Raw genomic sequence first — 20,637 nt, forward strand, 5'->3', positions numbered from 1 at the left:
GGTCCAAAGCTGCTACTGATGGGATCTAAAAACCTTAAATACCTTCACTAATATACAGGCCATCTTGCATGCTTTACAATAATGAAACTGACTTCGTTCTAAGCATATAAATCTTCATCTCACCGGGAGAGCACTTCAGACTGGCGTGCAGCACTGTCCATGTTATATTGCTGACTCCTATCTTAAGCTTGGAAGGGAATGGTATTTGACACAAATACCAGCCACTCTTTCTTGAATACTAATTCTATGGCTACTACGATAGCCAGCACAACTTACACTGCAAAAAACAATCACATTTTTTAAATTAAAGTGCTTTGATTTTACAAAAAGAAACACTTAATAATTATTTGTATCTATATTTGTATCTATGTTCATGGGCCTCTGTTTCTGCATACTGCATACATCAAAACCTCTGTTCATAGTCTGCTCTCTTGAACACTACATCTCGAGCACCATGTACAAAAAATTGTAATTGTGTGTTAGATGAAAGCTAAAAGGTTTTCTTCTACCATGCAGTAGGCTTGCAATATGTCTTTCTGAAAGCAAAAAAATACAGAACTACTAATCTGCCTGTGGCTAGGGGCACTTTGCCCAGAAAAAGGCTGAATTATGTAAAATTCAAGGCTGTTTTGGCTATTTGGCATCCGTCCCACTGGTGTTTTATGGGCCATTCCTTGTCAGGTAAAACAGTATTTTGAATGTTGAATTTAATTACCTGCAAAAGAGGAAGTTCTGCAATTCAGAGATAGGCAGTACTGTTCAAAAATCACAACCATTAAAGATTCAAGACCAGTGAAGCAGCACAATTGCTAAACCACAAACAAACTGCTGAATTCTCATAAATATGGTGCAGCTTTGAAAAGCATTGCTATGAAATGGCTTGAATTTCATTTTAGTCAATGCAAGAAACAAGAAAGTCCAAAGGAATATTTCCTGTAGGAAGTGATCTGTTCAGTACTGTTCGTTTTCGTTATCAATTTGTGGCCTAATCTTGTTGGATCTCAGAAGCCAAGCAAGGCTGGGCCTGGTCGGTCAGAACTGAGATGGGAGACCTCTCACAGGGGACATTGCTGTAGGTGCCATCCTTCAAGTGGGACTTTAAACTGACATCCTAACTCAAAAATTGGGTAAGGGGAATCACGTGTTGTCCTGACTAAATTGAGCTTGCACAATTCAGCCTGCCTAAATTACATTTGGCTATACTGTATCTCTTGAGAAACCTCCTTTTGTTGGATTCAGTCATTTCTAATTTCTTTGCCTGATCTTCTGTGCAGTGGGGCTACTGGCATAGAAAGGCTGCCATGTGTGACCCAGGTGGGTAAGACATTTCAGTGGTAGATGAAGTGGGTCCCCACATACATGTTAATATCTTTGAGATAATTTGGGACACAAAGCACTTTACAAATATGAGGAATTAGTTATCATGTAATTCAAATTGTATTCCATGTGGCCTTAACCTTATCCAGTACTTTTTACCAGCCCGAGGGGTTTAGTGTTTTTTGCCCAGTTCAGCCAGTTTCTGTCCTGAAGGGGCTTTGCTGTTTCCATAGGTGGAAATGAGGCAGCATTTTTTAGCTGCATCCCTCACTAATGATTGTGAGCTTCACGTGTGAACATATGCAAATCATAATTTCTCATCTTTTCGTTGAGTTGTGGGGGCTCATTTGATGTAACCATGTGGTTTTTCTCCATTTGCTATCTCCTGTCAAAAAGCACAAACAGCTAGAAAACAAACACTTCTAGCTTTACATGAGCTAAGTACAGAGTATTGTACATTGAAATAAACAAATTTTCTAAGTTCATCAGATAAGTCATGCACCTTTTCCTTGAACATACTTAAGAAAATCTGAATGACGTTTGTTTTCTCAATTTAGAAAATCAGAGTACACTGTGCCTTGCTTTATTCAAGTATTTCTCAATTCTACGTAAACTAGCTAAGATATTTTGTGAATCATTTTACCTGCGGCAAACTTGCATATTCTTTATTTTCCATCTTAGCAATAAAAATCATCATCTGCAGCATGTGAAATATTAATCTTGATTCTTGCAGGACTGACAGGAACAGTCTTAAGGGGGATTTTTGTTTAAAGGTTTTCAATTCTATTAAAAAATCTTTGTGTTACGATTCGAAGCTTGGTTTCTTGATGGCACAAAATTCCATACTTCAGAATAAAAATAGAAAGATGCTACAAAAATGTAACATAGGAAAGGTCAAAAACAAGGGGAAGCCTTTTGGTCCATCTAGCTTGTTTGGATGAAATCCTGGGATCAGTTAGTTTCCACCTGTCTTGAAAGAAGCCAGGGAATCGGCTACAACAACATGGCTCGGTAGCTTGTTCCTACAGTTTCTCAAAGATCACACAGAGATCATTGCACAGAGAGTTGTGGGAATGCAGAAGAAACATCCGCTGCAATGTGAGGAGGCTATCTGGCCCATTGCTGAAGCTCACTCTGTGGGATCCTTTAAGAAACAGCCTAATACGATTATTTGATCACTAAGCTACTAGTAAGCTAATCAAATAGGATGGGTCAAATAGCCTCCCATCTCAGATGCTACCATTCTTCATTAGGATCTTGTGTTCTTACTGCCTTTGTTCACACTGACACAGTGGAGGTTGGTAAACCCTGCAGTCTGCCTCTGTGCTGTCAGCATCTTGTTTAGAATTCATCATGTGCTAGGACTGATGGGCACTTCCAGTTGTGTATGCGAGGGGTGTTTCTTATGATTATGGCCCTTAGCATCCCAGCGACTCTCTTGCAGCTCTCTCATCTGAGATGGCATTGTGCTGTGCTCTTGACTGAGAGGCTGTGTAATTCTTCCAATCAGTCACACAGAGCAGGCCAGCAGCGTGCTTGTCAGTCTGAAGTACTTGGACCTGGAGGTCCTCAGTAGTGTCACATTATTAGTGAAGTCCCTCTGGATGTCATCATCTCCAGCCTCAGTCATCTGCACATCCTTCTCTGCTATACATTACTTTAATGTGTAATATATAATCTTTTTTAACCTCTCAGTCATGTCCTGTCTTGTTTCATGTTTTTGTCAACAGCACTATCATCAGTAGCTCTACATGATAGTACAGTATGTCCTACAACTGAATGTAATTCTGTTTTGTCACATATAATCAACTGCTGTTGACCATGCAGGTATGTACTGTAGTTCTTTAATGGGAGACATCTTTTGTGATGTTCTTTTACATCACCTACCCACATCTCTGCAATATTATAGCTTCATTCATAATAAACTAACAGGTTTATATCACTCACCCCATTTCCCACACACACTCAAGTGCCCCGCACCAGTACAGCGCTAGTGTGCCAGTTTCAATGGGTCTTTGCTTGCAGTGCTTCTGTAATTGAGGGTTTTTGCTGTCTTCCACAGAGTGCGGAAATGAGTCCTGCCAGCAGCACCCATTCACTCCCCATCAGCCCGATCAGCGAGAAGTCGCTTCCTTTTAAGGTAAATGTGAATCTAAACTCAGCTAATCCATACAGCTGAAGAAGAAGACAGGGCAATTCAGTCATTGACTTTGAGTACATTGGTTACTATGGATACATTGGGTACATTGCATACACTGTGTACATTGGGTCTTTTAGGTACGAGTACATTGTACATGAGTACATATGGGGTTCCATGGGTATATTGAGTGTTTTTGGTACACTGGATGCATTGAGTACATTGTACTGTATGCATACTGTAGGGTACTCTGGGTACATTGGATACATTGAGTACACTGGGTACATTGGGTATACTGAGTGCATTGCGTACAGTGAGTACAATGAGTACATTGGATACATTGAGTATATAATGTACACTGGACTTCACTGAGTACACTGGGTACATTGGGTACATTGTGTACACTGGGTATGTTGGGTCCATTGGGTCTGTGATGACACTGGTTACTGGGTCCATTGGGAACATTGACTGTAGTGGGTAAATTGGGTACATTGTGTCCATTATGGAGTACATTGGTACATTGGCACCCAAACATACGCAAGGTACCTAATGGTTACATTGGGTATCCAATATACCCATTATTCCCCATTGTACCTAATGTATTAAATGCACCCAATGATCTCAATGCATCCAATGTACCCTGTGTACCTAATGGACACAATGGACCCAGTGTACCCATGTACAGTACCTAATGTACCCTATGTTCTCAGGGTTCCCAATATAATCAATATACCCAATGTACTCAATGTATCCAATGTACCCAGTGTTCCCAATTTACCCAGTATACCCACTGTGCATCCGTTGTAGAGTTTTGTGCTTTAGTGTTTAATGAAGTTGCACCATGGTTTGTTTCTTCTTTTTGACAGAATTATTTTCATTTAACAGCACTTAACATTGCAGTACATATGTTACTGTAGTCACGATACATTAAAATATTACTGTATTTAATACTGTAGGTACGTGTAGTTTAATGTCAGTCATCTTTCCAGATATAGGTATTTGCACTGGATAGAAAAAGTTTTCTCAGCCCTTGTCCTGGTGCCTACAGAGTGCTGGATTATGTTCCAGATATTTACATTTTAAATACATCATTATCATTGTCATGATCATTCTGGGATTATTTTGATCATAGATTTCAACTCTATTCATATCTCAACATCTGGAAAAGGTTAAGATAGTTTTAGCTGTTTGTTCTTTGTCTGGATGTTGGTTTTTATTTGTTTTTTTTATGCATTATTATGTGTTTTGTGTTGATTTTTATGTTTATTAGTCATTGTAAGTCTTCTTAAATGTTCCTAAATGTCTTAAATAAAATACTTAAAGAATATATAATCTATATTATGCTTTCATAATACTATAGGTTTTATCAAAAAAGCATGGAAATAATGCATTTATCTGTTGCAGGAAGCATTGTTTCCAAATTAGATCTAATAAAAAGAACGAAGTGAGATTGCAGAGATGGAGGAATAAACCAGTCATTTGCAGAAATTTCTCGTAAGGTAGGCCAGGTTAGAGAGGGAGATGAAGGTTTTAAAGTGATGTGATGCAGCTGGAGGCAGGAGATACAGAGAAAGGCTCTTTGTTGTTATAGAGTCTAGAGGCCTCACAGCAGTGTAGAGGCAGTTCACCCTGATAAGGCCCGGAGCCTATCACCTCCACGTTTATGAAGCTTTTGCACTGGAATGGAAATAAGAAATTGCCACCAAGTTTCTGTTTTCTTGGTATCATAACCACCAACAAAGAGCAAAGAGTTCTTGAAAATTACCAGTGCACCAGACCAGACCTATGACAAAATACTTTTTATTTTGCATTGTGCATTGGAACTACCTCTTTTTTTCATTAGCCTATCTTGCTTTTCACTACAATAGAAATGGTCCGAAACAGATTTCCCCCAAACAGAGCAGCTCTCTTATTAATATCCTTACAGTTATATAGAACTTGTCAGGACACTATACTCAAAGTCTTTAACAGGCAATGAGGAATCCCCTCCACCAACAGCACTATGTAGCCTTACCTGGATGATGTGATGAAGGTCATGGTGTGCCTGAACACTCACCACACACCAGCTATCAGTGGGGAGGAGAACAGAGTGATGAAGAAGTTTATAGATGGGGTTTATTAGGGTGCCATGATTGGTAAGGGCCAATGGGAAATTTGGCCAGGACACCGGGGTAATACCCCTACTCTATTAGAGAAATGCCCTGGGAGTTTTAATGACCACAGAGAGTCAGGACCTCACTTTTACATCTCATTCGAAGGACGGCACCTTTCTACCCCATAGTGTCACTATCACTGTAATGGGGCATTAGGACCCACACATCCCACAAGATGAGCACCCCCTGCTGGTCCCGCCAACACGTCTTCGAGCAGCAGGGGTGATATAGCTGCTGGCATAATATAATCATTCTCAGATAAGCATCTTCAACTCTAACTAGGCGCTCGTCCTTTGCACCAGGGTATACTGATACTAATAGTCAAAGCTCAGTGTAGTGCAGCTTTGAAATAAGTAAATTAAGAAGGCCTTCGGGGAGATAAGTAGAGAGATACCAACACACTCTCATCCACTCAACTCTGAAGCACATTGCTGGATTTCTTTTCCTATATTAGCTGCAAGTAATGAACAACCTCCTTTCCCTATAAAGAATAACATGTTGCATTATGAAAAAATACATACAGTATTTGGAATGGATATATTTGAGCACCGGCTATTTGGACATAAGAATACAAGCTTCACAGGTTGTTCAGCTGCTCAGAAATGTCACATTCTTTAAGGGCCTTATTCAACTAAAGTTCCCAAAGCTATGACAGGTGAATTACATTCTCTAATATGAAGAATAAACAAATTTATTCTAACTAAGGTCTACACGGGAATGAAGCTGAGTGACACTGAACTAAAAATGCAGAATTTGGTGCCTGTTAAATTATTTTGAAAATAATTTAGAAAATGTCAGTACTTTTAATGCCTAGCAGCTATTGTCCATTTCAGTGGTTCCTTAACACAGCACACATTTCAGTTTGTAATTTCCATTTATATAAGCTTTAATCTCTCATTCTCTCAAAGGTTTGGATTTATTGACCTTAAATTTCTTCAGAAAGTTGTAGACATAACTTGTTTTTAATATTGGCACCTTTCCAGCCTGTATCTGCAATACTGCGTTGTATCTTGCTCTCAGTTTTATTCTGAGTATTTTAATGTTTACATGTCCCTTTATAAAGGTTTTAAGCAGAGAGTGAGTTGCCACCTAGAATGGAAACTAGCAGAACCAGAACCCAAAGCTGTGTGGCGGTAATGTCATCTGTAGTGTCACTGCGGCGCCCACCTGCTCTCTTATAAATACAATTATTTAGTTTTTCTTTTCAGAAGAATGTTTTTTTTCCAGAAGCTCCATTTCAAGTCACACTTGGGTTTTATTTCCAAAGTGAACCGCAGTCGTTTGTTCGTGCCTTTTTGCCCCCGTGTGCCTGGCTGCGTGTGGTGAGAATGAAATCGAAAACACATAGAGTCTAAGCGTGGAGATTCCAGTGGGGGCAGAATTCAATTGTGAACACAGTACATGACACAGTGGGACAAAAAGGTGGAAAGTCTGCAGTCGAGAAGAGGCCAATATGACTATTACTATTTGTCATACAGATGTGCTTTCCCTGACATGCGATGTGCTCTATATTAGGTACTTTAATTATGGGCTAAAAATTGTAAGGCAGATTTATCTAAAGTTACGACAAGAAATTAAAATAATAGAATTAGCTATAATTAACATCATAAAGTGTTATAAAACAAAGCATCACAGGGCTTAAATAACATACGGGCCAGCTTTAATTACACGTCATGATTCTGAGAGCGCTGAAGCAGTACTAATGCTTTATTCGTCACTGTAATGGCTTGTAATTAACTTCAGGCCATTTGCGCAATGGCTGGCATTAAAACAAAAATGATAAGTAGTTATTTGTCTTTACTGGGAATCATGTGAGAAGTACATGTGTTGGTTGTGTGTCTGAAACACAGCGGCACAGGCACATTCAAAACATCGCTGTTGGTGCTACAGACGTATTTCAGGTGATCCTGCACTTCACCAGGCTCTGTTTCTCCTCAGCCTGCTCTGGTAGCATGAGGTGTTCAGCCATCTACAAAATTGCCTTTTGCAATCCTCAGATTTCCCAAATGTTGTATAAAAAATCACCAACACATGGCCGAATGTCACTGATTTTGGATCTTGACTAAACAGGAAGGAAATGTGACTTGTACTTCCTGTTAAATTAAAACTTTATCTTGTTAAATATTGTTAGAATGAATACCGTACACTGACTATCAAGGGAAATGTCAGGGTTTAAGAGGGTATACCTTGAGAGAGGATGTGATTTATGGCTGTTTGTCTTTGGTCATCTGCGAGAAGCAGCATTTTGTTTGGTCATTCCTGTAATGTGCATTTATGAGCCTTTCTTAGCCTTAGGTGTTTACATAAACTGAGGCAAAACAGTGAATTAAAAGCTGGATCACAAGGCAATGCTGAAACACACTTTTCCTTCCTTTCTGAGCCTTGAGCGACGTCTGAACCAGGGTCTCTCCAGTAATCACATGTACTGTCATTGTACCACAGCCACTGGCTGCCTTGGGAATGCTGTTTGTACTGTATATGATTTAGGTTGCAAATATTGTTATTTTTCCTTGTCAGCCTGAGCTCGTTCTCAAGCTGCGTGGCCAGAACTTTCGCAGGCACTTAGGTCTGGGAGGTGGGCCAGAAGGTGATTGTGCTTCGAGTTTCTCTTTGGGAAAACTTGCTCTTTTGGGAAAATATCAGCTCATCCCATGGGGACGTCACTGTTCATGGGTGGTCATGAGGTCACTGCTTTCAGTTTTAAAGTGTATCAGAACCATGGTTTGTCAGGGCTTTTCAAAATAGCCTGACCACAAGGCAGGGACGCAAGTACCACACATATATGCTTAAAGAACTTAAAATAAAGGTTAATGAGAAGAGGCCATTCTGCCCTTCTGGCTTGTTTGATTACTAGTTTCTAAGTGAACTGACAGTCTCATCCAGTTTTTCTTTATAATGCTAAGGTGGTAGCTTTGAACAACATGGCTTCATTCATGGTGCACTTTAACTGTACATTGCCATGCGAAAAATCTCAATCTTACCATTTACTGTAGATTTCATGATAGATTCTCAGACAGTCTTATGCTTTAAGGATAATGAACAAAAAGGGTCATAGAGGAGTAAAATGGTAAAGAGGAGAACTTTTCATTTACAGCGGTGTTGTTACTGCTGAAGGTTCTTAGTGCAGGAAGATTTAAGAGTTTTAAGCTGGACTGCTGTGAGCAGAATTTAAACCTATGATTCAGTTTGCCTGTGTATAATAAAATGTTTCTTTCTGCTCCAAATATCCAAACTCAGACAAACAGTAATTGCACTAGAATAAAACTGCTACTTCTTGTAATAAAAATGTAAGTGGAGGTGAACTTAACAGACCTAATTTTATACTGATTGCTTTACCTGTAGTGAAAAACTGATTACACTTGTTTGCTTAGTTGCGATATACTGGTATTCTCTCCCGGGGCTGTCCCTCCCTGTGCCCTGAGCTACCTGGATGAGCTCCTGATTTCTGTGACCTCCACCAGGAATAAGCAACATTCTGATAATGAATGGGTGGAGTTTTCACATTGGATGGATATATGTTCGATAATGGATGGATGTTTGAGAACGGAAGGATGTTTTTTTTCTCCTACATCTTAGATCTTTAAATTGTATTTGAAACTTTCCAGACTGCCAGCTCAGCTCCTCTTAGTGAATCTTTAAATGTCTTTGCCAGGGTTTTGTGCATGTCTGTAAATCTAGTAGGGTAGACATCATGATGCTTGAGTGATTCATGGGTTGCAAGTGAACTTGGTCCATCTGATAAATCCATCGCACCTATGTTGATGTCTGTCTGAGTGGTGGCAATTTTTATTAGCATCTGCATTCGAAGCCCCTTTGTATGGTACTGTACAGTATACTGTATACGATATTAAACACTATAGCTATATCTATTTCAGCAGTGCTCCAGTTATTATTTCCTTTGCTTTTTCACCTCCTCCTCCCCCTTCATGTTTGTTTGTGTCATCAGTATATTGCAGAGATCTTTTTTTACCTGACTCAAGGACGATGACAACAAACACGCAACCTAGAAAGACAAATGTGGAATTTATATTTAATGAGCATCTCACAGCTGTACTGATATAGAGCTTATGAAAATTCATTTATGAAAAGTATCATGCATATTTATAAAGTGACATGATGCCCTGAGTTCATAATTATTTACCCATCAGCAGCGTGTCTTCAGGAAGAAAGAAGTCAAGTTCCTGCTTATTTCAATTAACACAGAAAGCGCAGCCACTCACGTCAGGGTGTTTTGTATTCAGTACTTGGAAGAGTGTCAGAAAATGTATAATTTTCCATTTTAATATCGCTGCATGTAACACTTACTATAAGTCATTTTCGGTGACTGCTGCTGTATTTATATAGTACTTTCTGAGTGAATGTGACAAGTACCACAGCTACAAATCCCTCTGATCTGCTTCAAGAAATTAAGCCCATTCCCACAAAACCAGAACTCTTTAGTAATCCCTTTAGTAATTTTAGGACCTGAGGGTTTGTCTCTGAAACTTTCATAGTTTAAAAGAACTTTACTACTGAGATTCCTAGAGTGTGGGGGAAAAAGATTGCCTCGCACATGTATCTCATAGTCAAACTTTGACTACTTTGTACAAATGTTGACGTGTCTGGAAAACGAGGCCGTGCCCTTCTTTGTAGAACAAAAGCAATTTGAGCATGATGAATTCCCATGTTCCTCCTCAAGATGGATTGCTGCAGCCCCCATTCATTTTTTACAGAACAGAAATGTAATATCCTTATGTCAGCTGGGAGAGAGAAAGATGGACAGCACTTCTATGGGTAAACAAACACTGGACTTGTCCTTCTAATTCCTTCTAATGTTGATGTTTTTGTTTTAATAGCAACTTACGATTACCTTTGTTTTTTATACATCAATTTTCATATTCATTCATACAGTTAGGTGTGCTAGAGGAGCTATGGTACAGACCTTTGCTTAGAGGTACAGCAGCAATACCTCACCTGGGGCTTGAAATCGCGACCCCCCCCCCCCCCCCGGTCAGGTGACCAGCACCCTTTGACTCTGTTCCGCACTTGCCACCTTTTTTTAGGCAACAGAAAAATAAAGCAGAACAGCATTTAAGGGTCCATGACCCATGCTTTGCATTCAGAGGTTTGCTGCTTCAGCTCGTGTTTGGTAAGTTAAAGAAACTTTTTAAACTTTTCTTGGAAAAGCGCTTCACTCTCCATGTGAGCGTTCGAGCACATCTGGTAAAGGAATAAGTGTCGGGGCGAAAGCTTTGCTGAAAATAGCAGAAAGTAGGTCTGAGGATGGCCTCCTTACTGAGGATGCAAGGAAATCTTAGAAGCTGACCTAGATGACTTGCAGGGAGGCAGCAGTGTTATCATTTGATTTTTCCAGGGCGGCTGTAAACAGACGCAGAGACGAGCTCGGAACAGGATGCGGTGCGGCTGACATTGTGCTGGATGACAAGGGATTGGATTCTGCCCCGCCGTTCTAGAAAACCTGTTTTAAAAATAAGCTGGAATCCAACTGAGACCGAACCGTGTCATTTCTTGTCCTACTTTAGGCAAAACTTCTTTTTCCTGCACATTTGTTATCCCCGCCTTTTATAATTAGTGCCTGTAGAGCATAATTCCCACGGTGAGACCCGACAGCAGTTTGGGTAATGATAGCGGACCATCATCACTCCATGGAAAGAAAAAGGTAGGAGTGCAGTGCCGATCTCATTCATCCTCTCGGCCTGTCAACCTTTTGTTCTCCTCTTCTATTTATAAAGCCCCGTTAACCTGAGTACAAGGTATATTTAACAACTTTGGAATCTTTTTTAAGGCCAACAGCAATGATAGCAGGACCGCTTCTTAAACATTTTCTCCCTTTTAACGTTTGCAGAACATGTCGCCGTTAAAATGTGTCATATATGTATAATCTTGCAACAGCCCCTTCAAAATAATGAGATTTGTCGGGATTTAAATTCAGGACACTTCCTTAAAAGATATCTACAGCTCAGATCAGATCGTGAAGCTGTCATTGAAAATCAGATCCGTTCACAGAACTGAGATGAGCAGTATTTTCTAATTTCCAATCAGTAAACTCCTGTCAAGGAATGTTATGCTGTACAAAATCACCCCTGAGAAAGTCCCCCACATTCTGATACTACCTCTAGTATTATTGAAGTTCTCATTTCAGGGCAGTGCCTTGGATGAGTGTGAGACAGACTTGTTATTGTTATTGATCCATACATTCCTCAGGTTGTTGTGTTTTTGGGGAGGATTGAGACAAGTTGCTGGAGTTACAAAATTAAAGTTGTAAATCAAAATGTTGTTGAAAGTCACCTGTCTTGGAGCTCTTTGCTTTTATCGCTTGTAAAACAGCTGTCAAGTCCTTTCAAAAGCCTGGCTGAAATTTAACCACATCCATATTGGGAATTGTTCTGATAGCTACCATAATTTCAGCAATGGAAGACAGGTTTGACATTCTTTGTATTCATGTACTAAGGGCCTGTCTTCAGTTCTTTAATGTACTTTCACTACCTCTCCATTCTGTCTTAGGGGCCTGTTATGCAATACCCTCATTTGTCCTTGAAACCTGCATTAAAAGACAGCAAGTCTCAAAGCACAGTACCACTTCCTTCACCATTTCCTTATCACATGTGCATGTCTTATCATGTGTTGAGGTTTTCTGTAGTTTTTCTGTAGAAATAATTTATGTAACAGGACTTCAAAGAAGAGAATTGGTTTATTTGTTTCCTAATTTTATTGTAGGTCAGAGGATACAGATAAACCCCAGTAACACCAGTGTGGAAAGAGTCTTGACTCATATTTATGGAATTAAGCTGCATTGTATGAGGCAGGGTCAAACAGATGAGGTAGTCATTCCCCCCTCAATAAACCAAGAAGCTGCTTTACTGGTGTCAGAGTTGGGCTTGGTGAAAGTGTTACTGCGCTGGATGCTGTAAAATTGAAACTTTAGTAATTTTACATTGCTAAAGTCAAATATTGGTGGCCTCCTGGAGATATTATTAAAGGGTAATTTGACTGCCTTGTACAGCTTTTGGTTTATTGGTGTCAGTAATATTAAACATAATTTGGAATACTGCCACTATAACCTAACGTCTGATCAATAAAGATAAAATGGAATAAAATACAGTACTTGACATCTGAACATCTGACTAATGGGATAGAATTTATTTGTGTATGTGCGATATGACATAATATCTTATTACTTACACAATAAATGTCCCATGCTCAATTAATTGCCTGGGTGTTGATCCCATTCTGTTAAATACATTTTGGATCATGGATTAAAGTGAACCTGGATCTAAAACAGTAACTTTTCAAGTCAGTCCTCTGGCTTTACTAAACTGACCAAGGCCAACAACATAACAGATTTATATTGTATGTTAGACTTTTGCATTTGCATTACAATTATAACTTCTTTTTAAGACATAGAATAATTGGCTTTGAGTTCAGCATTAATTATTTCGGGAAATGTTCATGAATAACTTATATGATTAAAGAGCTGTGACTACAAAGAAAATATGATTTCACAGAAAGCCTTATAACCAATGTGAGCCACATTTTTTATTTATGTACAGTAGATATTTATACAATTTACCTTACCTTGAATCTTAGTGATACTTTTTATAGTAAGATGACAAAACAGAGAAGTGAAAAGGAGGTACTGTAAATAGTTTTATGAGGAAAATGAAACTTTTCATCGGGAGGAGAGAGGTTGATATAACCCTCAAGATGAAATAGACAAGCATGAGGTCAGGACATCCATTGGATGTTCGGTAATACATATATAAATCATAGCTAATTATAATGCAAATTCTTGAAAATCAGAAATAGCATTGCATTTTGATAAATCTTTTTAATTTTATGTTACACAAAAATATGATTAGTGACTTAACTGTGTTTCCTTGGGCTTCCACCAAAGTCAAATGCTTTATCTGCTCTACAGTGGTTATAAAATCAGGGTTATTGTAGACTGCAGGAATTAGTTTTGTCATAGTAGTTTTTCTGAATTTTTGTATTTTTCTGAACTTTTAACATGTTCTATTTATAACAAAAAAGATATCTGTTATTTATTGAAACTAGAATGTCTTTTTTCAGTTCTGTACTGTAAGTTGTCGGCATGTAACAACTCGCACACTGAATTTTTTAAATTTCAAAGAAAACTTTAAAAACTGTATTTTAAAACTTCTTGTCAGTAAATGTTTTGGTTAAGATTACTGGGCCACTTGATTGTAAGATAAACTAGAATAAGTGAAAATTATTCTGGATTTTGCTCAGTTGCCTGGCACATGAAAAGAGAGAAGGAGAGATTTCCATTTTTTTTACTCTCCAGTGTATGAGGAGTAGAAGGTGCTTTATTTTAAACAGATCAGAAAATCCAAGCTATTGGATACCGTTTGAAGCCCATATTAGAGAGACAGCTTAATGCAAGTCATCCTGAATAAAATGGTTTAAGGGCACAATTTCATATTTGGACCAGTTAACCTTTTTATCTGGGATAAGACCATAGTTGTAAATTAGATCTAAGGGAATGAAGAGTTATGGGAATGCTGGATAAACAGGCTAATATGGTATGTAACAGGCTAATATGGTATTGTTTTTATTGTCAATGTTTCTAGCTATTACTCCTAATATACATGTATATTTTTATTTAGCAAAAGCAATAATACACAATGAATAGCAATGAAAAAAGAATGTGAGATAATAGGCAGCCCTGTCTCTTCCTTCTGAATAACTTAAATTCTGTTGAGATTATTCCTTTGGCAATAATTGAGGCAGATGGGGAAATACAGTATATAGGATTTTAATCCAACTGATATAGCATATTCATCAAATCCAAATTTTTCTAAAACTTAATAAATATGTCCAATTTACCACTTCAGTGTCCTTCTGAACAACTGAAGCGACTATAGCACTATTGTTTTTTACCATTTTTAAATGTCTAGTATAATCTGATGGCTGTCTTATTTAATTAAATCCTGTTTAGTCAGGATGAATTAGGTCTGGAAGGTTTTTTTCTAGTTTTTTTCACTGTTGTTTCATTTAATGATCTGCATTTATGAGGGATATAGGGTGACTCATACATAATGAGATGTCTGTTCTATTTTTTGAACAAGTATCAGTGCTCTGTTCATGCTGAGTTCTGTGAGACTGATCTAAACTGGTGAATTTTATATATAATCTCACTCATTAGCCTTATGTAGATACCATACATCTCTTAAACCGTATTCATTCAGACAGCCCTTAGTGGGCTCTGTGATATACTGTATACAGTATGTGTTTTGTGCTGTTGGATCTATATAGAAATGGATTTGGGACAGATTTCAATACCTTCCAATTGTTGTTTTGGAAATTCTCTATTTCATTAAATACTGAGCAGAGAAATTCAGGTGAGTCATTTTTGGGACAGTCAAGTTTTCATCTTCTATTGATCCATTTAAAATTTGGATTTGTGCTTCAGGTTCATAAATGGATGACCTACAGAACAAAACTTTCAGTAGTTGAAATGCATTTAAAAGACACAGCAAATATGTGATCTGTCCACTTCCATTTAAGTTTTAGATGTTCTGATTTCTTCAAGTGCATTTTCTGAATAAGACATCAGATTTAAGAGATTATTTAAAAGAATTTTGGGATTATTCTAGCTTTTTGGCAGGAGGTGTGTCCATTTATCTGCATATATTGTGATACCATCAGGGTTTGACACTATTATTAAGTACAAACTGGTCTTTTACTTCGTCCTTATTTCCTAGTTTGCAGTATTTGAAAGTCAGATGATAGCTCCAGTAAAGTCTTCTGACTTTGTTGAGCACAGATCTAAAACACACAATAACTGGTTTCAATACATCTTTACATCCTGCATTATGTATGGTAAAATTAAAGTGCTCACTTATCAGTGAAATGTCATTCCTGTGAATGTCTTTGATGCCAGACTTACAGTTTTAGCCTATGAAATTACAGTAATTAGAAGAGGCAGCTTGTTTCTGGTTACATGCTCTAATTTGATGAATGTGTTCTGAACGTCTGTTTAGAGTTCATTGTCAATATTGAGTATAAGATAATTATTCGACACTTGATTCACTATGGCTTACTGAAGAATTTTGAAACTGGAAAGAACACAGTTTCATGCTAATAATTATAATAAAATGGTATTGCATATTGTACTTTGCTTTCGAATGCATCCCAAAGTTCTTTATAATTTCTAAAAAAATATTGCTGTAGTTACATTCTGACTGGACCATTGAAATCTTCTCGAAGCTGGAACAGAAAGAACTGAAGAGGCTGACATTTGATGATGTCTCGCAGGACCAGTGTAATTCAATGGAAAATGTATCTCCCAAAACTTAACATTGACATCAAAAACCAGAAAAAGACCTGCCATAAGAGCATTGAACAGGTCCTTAACACTTGAGAACGAATTATCCAGAACACGCAAAAGGCATTCAAAGTTATTATCATGTGTGTGCCCCTGGACGCAGCTGACCTAATGCTGTTGGGATTCATGTAGCTACAAATGATCAAATGCTTGCATCAGTGTCCATTCCAGCAGTCTTATTACAGCTGTTGCTACAGATATTGCTGGTGAAATCAGTGAGCTTCAGAGGCTGATAGCAGTAGTTCAAAGCTTGTTTCAGTTGCCTCTTTTCTAACAGAATGTAGTGCCCCCCTGTGGTCTGTGCCTTTATTTATTTGTTTGTGATCTCACATAATTCTTTGATAGAGCTTCTGTACTGTCACCAAATTAATGGGACACTTTTGTCTTTTCTTTTTTGATCGAGCAGACATGATGAAGCTAGATTACTGGCAATCTCCGTGAAAGCGCCTCTCAAGAAGAAAGGCAACACAGTGATGTTGTAGAATGCCCTACTAAGTTAAATCTACAGTACTTGTTTACACTGATTTTGCCACTGGCTTTGCTTTAATATGCCCTTGTACCTGGTTATTATGAGAATGATGCTTAATTAGAACAGACACTGTCATGGGGCAACGATGACAATAGCTGTCAGAGACATATCTGATAAATGATGCAGGCAATGTGCATCAAGGACAGGATTCAGATTTGAGGATAAAATGGTAAAGTTTCTGGCTTTCAAGAGAAACAGGCCTCAGTAATGACTGGGGGCTCAAGTTATCTAGCAACAAAGGCTATGCTCTAAAATCTTGAAATCAGTAGTGTATGTAGGACAGTGGGTAAGGGAGGCTCAGTACAGAGAGCAGCCTGTAAGAACAAACTGCTGCTCATTTTTGTTTCAAGTTACAAAATGACCATAATCCCTGTACCTTTATCATTCTTCTTCCAATTCAACATCTGTGGTTCTGCATTTTGAAATACTTTCTTCTATGTGAATTTAGGACAATCACTTATTCGATATGTGTGGCTATGATTGTTAAGAGTTAAATTGTCTTAACATCAATTTTGGTACAGAAGTGTGCTGTTACATTTTCTATATCAAGTTGTCTGTGAAAATAAATGTCATTCTGGCAGAGGAAGTAATTTTTAAGAAGTGACAAATCCCAAGTGAGAAACTTAACAAACAAAGCTGTGTTTTTGTTTTTTTCTCTTATCTGGTATATAAATGACTTTTGCATATGAGTCTGAAATGATAAGTACCAATGGTATGCTTCCTATATTTCATTAATCTATAAGCGGAAATGATTTTTTTCTTATCAAACAGATCAAACTCACGAAGAACAATTCAAAATATCTGAAGTGTACATCTGGTTTCTGTTTCTTATTTTACATTTCAGTAGACATACTTTTATGTTTTACGGTCTGTTTCACATGAGTAGTTTATTTCTTTTTTGATTAACAGTTAAATGTGAGTGGTATTGATACAAAATGACTGCAGTTCAAATGACATTAATACATTGTGTGAAGGTGTGTATTGTACCGGTGATCTCTTATTGCACCACTCCACCTTTACAAGGTGAGACCTCAGAGACTATAAAAGAAACCCTGTACATGATATACTTGCTTGTATTATTTAGGGAGAGGAAAAGTTTAAAAAGACAATGTTGGGTTACAGCAGTGAGCTTTATGGTTTAGGGGTTGTGAATTCCAGGGGGAATGTGAGTCACTGGATTGGCTTTTATAAGCAACTTGACTCCAACAGCACAATAAAGACTCCTGTCAACTGTGATTCACAGCACTTCAGTCATCCAGACCTCAGAGGGAAGTCTTCTTCACCATAGCCCAGTTTGGAAAAAAGTTCAGAGAAATTTATAGTGCTTTAATAGGATATTGCAAAGCAGTGACATTTGCGCGTAGTGGCTTTGATAGTGGGAAGGCATTTGGTGCCTGTTGACAGTAGATCTTTACGACTGCTTATTTTTTTAAAGACTTCGCACAAAACTTTTCTTTTAGTGTATTCCTGTCGGGTTCCGGTATGTACCTACAGCTGTGCTCATGGTTTTGCTTTGCTGACCTGCTGTTGTGTATTCCTAGCCTGCTGCGAACGGTCAATTTCTCCTGACTGCAGCCTGGCAGGAGTGTGTAAGCTGTGTGCCCTAGTACCCCCTTTCTGACTGCAGTAGTTTATTTAACATTGTTTCCTGTTGAGGTAGTCTAGCTGTGGATAGAGAAAGGATAGATTGCCTAGGGTTTTCTTTTAGGTAAATGTTGCTTGCTACTGCTTTGTCTAACACTACTGTTAATCTCAAATATGCATTCTGATCAAAGCATGTTGTGAGAACTGATTTGATAGTGTCCTCCAAGTAACTACTTTGTGTTTTGGGAAACCAGTGAGCCAGATGATCCCAGTGGTCCTTTCACACCTATCTGTAATGTCCTTTTTTCCAATCCTATGGTTAACCTTCTCTAGGTGTGTATTCATACTCTTGTATAGGTTGTGTTATACCCATGGTACAAACAGAGAGATCAACTCCAGTGAAATCAGGGCATGGTTTTAATGAGTAAAACTGTAATCTTAGCTAAGTGAATGCAGTGCAAAACAAAGGGAAAACGAAATTAAAAATTCTTGGCAACATTTTGGTAGTAAAGTTTTTGAAGTGTTATCTGTGCCATAAAATCTTGTTTAAAAATCCCTAAGAGCTACAGATGAGAAAATGAGTTGAGGAGGCAGCGTGCCAGTGCCAGTGCTTCTCAGGGTTTTTCTGAAGTCCTCAGAGCTTGCAGGGAGATGTTTTCATAATGGTTTTCTTGGCCTGAGATATGTTGGGTGGTAGATACCTTTCTGACCTGCTGCCAATGAGATTAGCACACATAAAAAAGAGTAACTTGGAAGCTTATACAGAAACTTGAAGACATGTCTTATTTCAGGCCTTTTTGCAGTGTAATTGGTTTATTCCATGCTGAAAAGATTCTCTTTTCAGCATGGAATAAACCAATTACTTGTTCCTTTGCATCCTATGCATGCTGACGCAGCTACCCACCTGAACTTTTTGCACTGTGTTCAGCATAGAAAGTTGGAAGATTGTTTATTAACAAGCCTTGCGGTGCTCTGCTTCTGCTTCCACAGTTTAACTTATTACTGCAGCACATTTATTGGGAATTCCTGCAATTTATTTCCTAAAATGATGAGTTCAATTGAATGCCTGATAATAGAGGCAATAAGCCTAAATTGTATTGGCAAAAAAGGGAAATGTTTTTTGTCAATGGCAGTCTTCCATTTTAGACTGCTAATTGTTTTAATTATAATATCCCATATAACTGCAGTGAGTCTATCTCTGATTTGTTTTTTGAGAATTTTGTTCATTACCCATTTACATCAAACAGAATCTCATGCATACCAAAAATGACTTTAGGCCTTAGACCTCAGGCTACCCCATCTACTTTATATTGCTAGCTTTAAAGAGTAGTTTCATCAAAACCACAGGCTGAGCCAGAATAACTAGGGTGTTGAGTTAATCTATAATTAAGTTTTTTTTCTTAGGGAATGGTTTTTATCATTTAATGAAATGGCATATATATCATATTCCTTGGGGTCTCATACACATATTTTGTTCAATTTTGAGATTTTTCATGTAACTTTAGCAGATGAGGTAGAGAAATGTGGAATCTGTTCTAAAGGAGAAATTGTACAGAGGGAATTTGTGAAGTGTCCCTCTTTAGGTTCTCATTTAAACCTTCCTTCTAACAAGGTTTCTTTGTTCTGAGGAGGTTGCTAAGCATGCTTCTCATAACTCAGTTGAAACGACGTTGTCTGTAAAGCTCAATCTGTTTTCTCTTTTGTGAACATCATGTCTGTTTGTTGTTCTTTAAAATAGTTTAAAACCAGCAAGATTACAGCATACAACCACAACATGCCCTTTGAAAAAGGCAATGACTAGTTTGTACTATTAACATTCTTTTTCATGCATTTACAGTGCTTGAAGGACATTGCTTGTCAGGTTTGCTTGATGACCATTGCAAATTGCCTCGTGTCCCTTTAAAACTGGGCGTTACATTTGTCAGGACAGCGAAAGATAAAAGCTACTGCATGTGGAATCATCACTTCAATGATTCTGTGTGAAAACCAGTATGACAGACTGTGGAAAGATACTAAGAATTTTAAAACACACATGGGTATTTAGTGTTTTGTAATAGTAACGGTGAAAATACTAAGCTCTAATTCAGCAGCACTCAGGTGCCTTCAGTTTTTGTTATGTCCGTCAAATTTAGAAAACAGTCTTCAAGCATGGCCTCTGTCTTGTGTGTGCACACCAAACGTGCAGCACTTTGGTCAATCCTCAAAATTTATATTTTAGTGAATTTTGTATTCATTTAATTCCTTATTTTTTTGTTATATGTGAGTCAAACACACCTGCTAATATCTGAATGCACACCATTGTGCCACAGTACACTGCTGGAGAAACAGTAGATTATACATAGAAAACTTGTATCTCTCAACTGTAGGCCAAAGGAGCTAGATATACTGTAGTATAGAAGCCAATTAGAAAGTGTTGAATTATTTGATGAAGCAGTCAGGTAATTTGATTCGGTATTTACATTAATATGTCATGTGAAGCTGGGTAAGACCTTATTCTGGATGTACAGTTTTCACAGAAAGGTATTTCATGGTCTCATCTCACCCTTCTTTTGACTTATGAGGTTGTTTT

At 38.0% G+C, this 20,637-nt stretch overlaps 1 protein-coding gene across 2 annotated transcripts in view; it reads left to right on the plus strand.

The window, feature by feature from the left end:
• The window catches only part of ccser1 (coiled-coil serine rich protein 1), a 260,784-nt gene that overhangs the window by 83,209 nt on the left and 156,938 nt on the right, over positions 1 to 20,637 (plus strand). For both annotated transcript variants that reach the window (XM_088910903.1, XM_088910902.1), the window contains exon 7: positions 3,380 to 3,457. In XM_088910903.1, the coding sequence (XP_088767029.1) occupies positions 3,380 to 3,457 (78 nt within the window). The remainder of the gene's footprint in view (positions 1 to 3,379; positions 3,458 to 20,637) is intronic.

Source organism: Atractosteus spatula, chromosome 3, assembly GCF_055471065.1.
Source record: "Atractosteus spatula isolate fAtrSpa1 chromosome 3, fAtrSpa1.hap1, whole genome shotgun sequence".
Taxonomy (NCBI): domain Eukaryota; kingdom Metazoa; phylum Chordata; class Actinopteri; order Semionotiformes; family Lepisosteidae; genus Atractosteus; species Atractosteus spatula.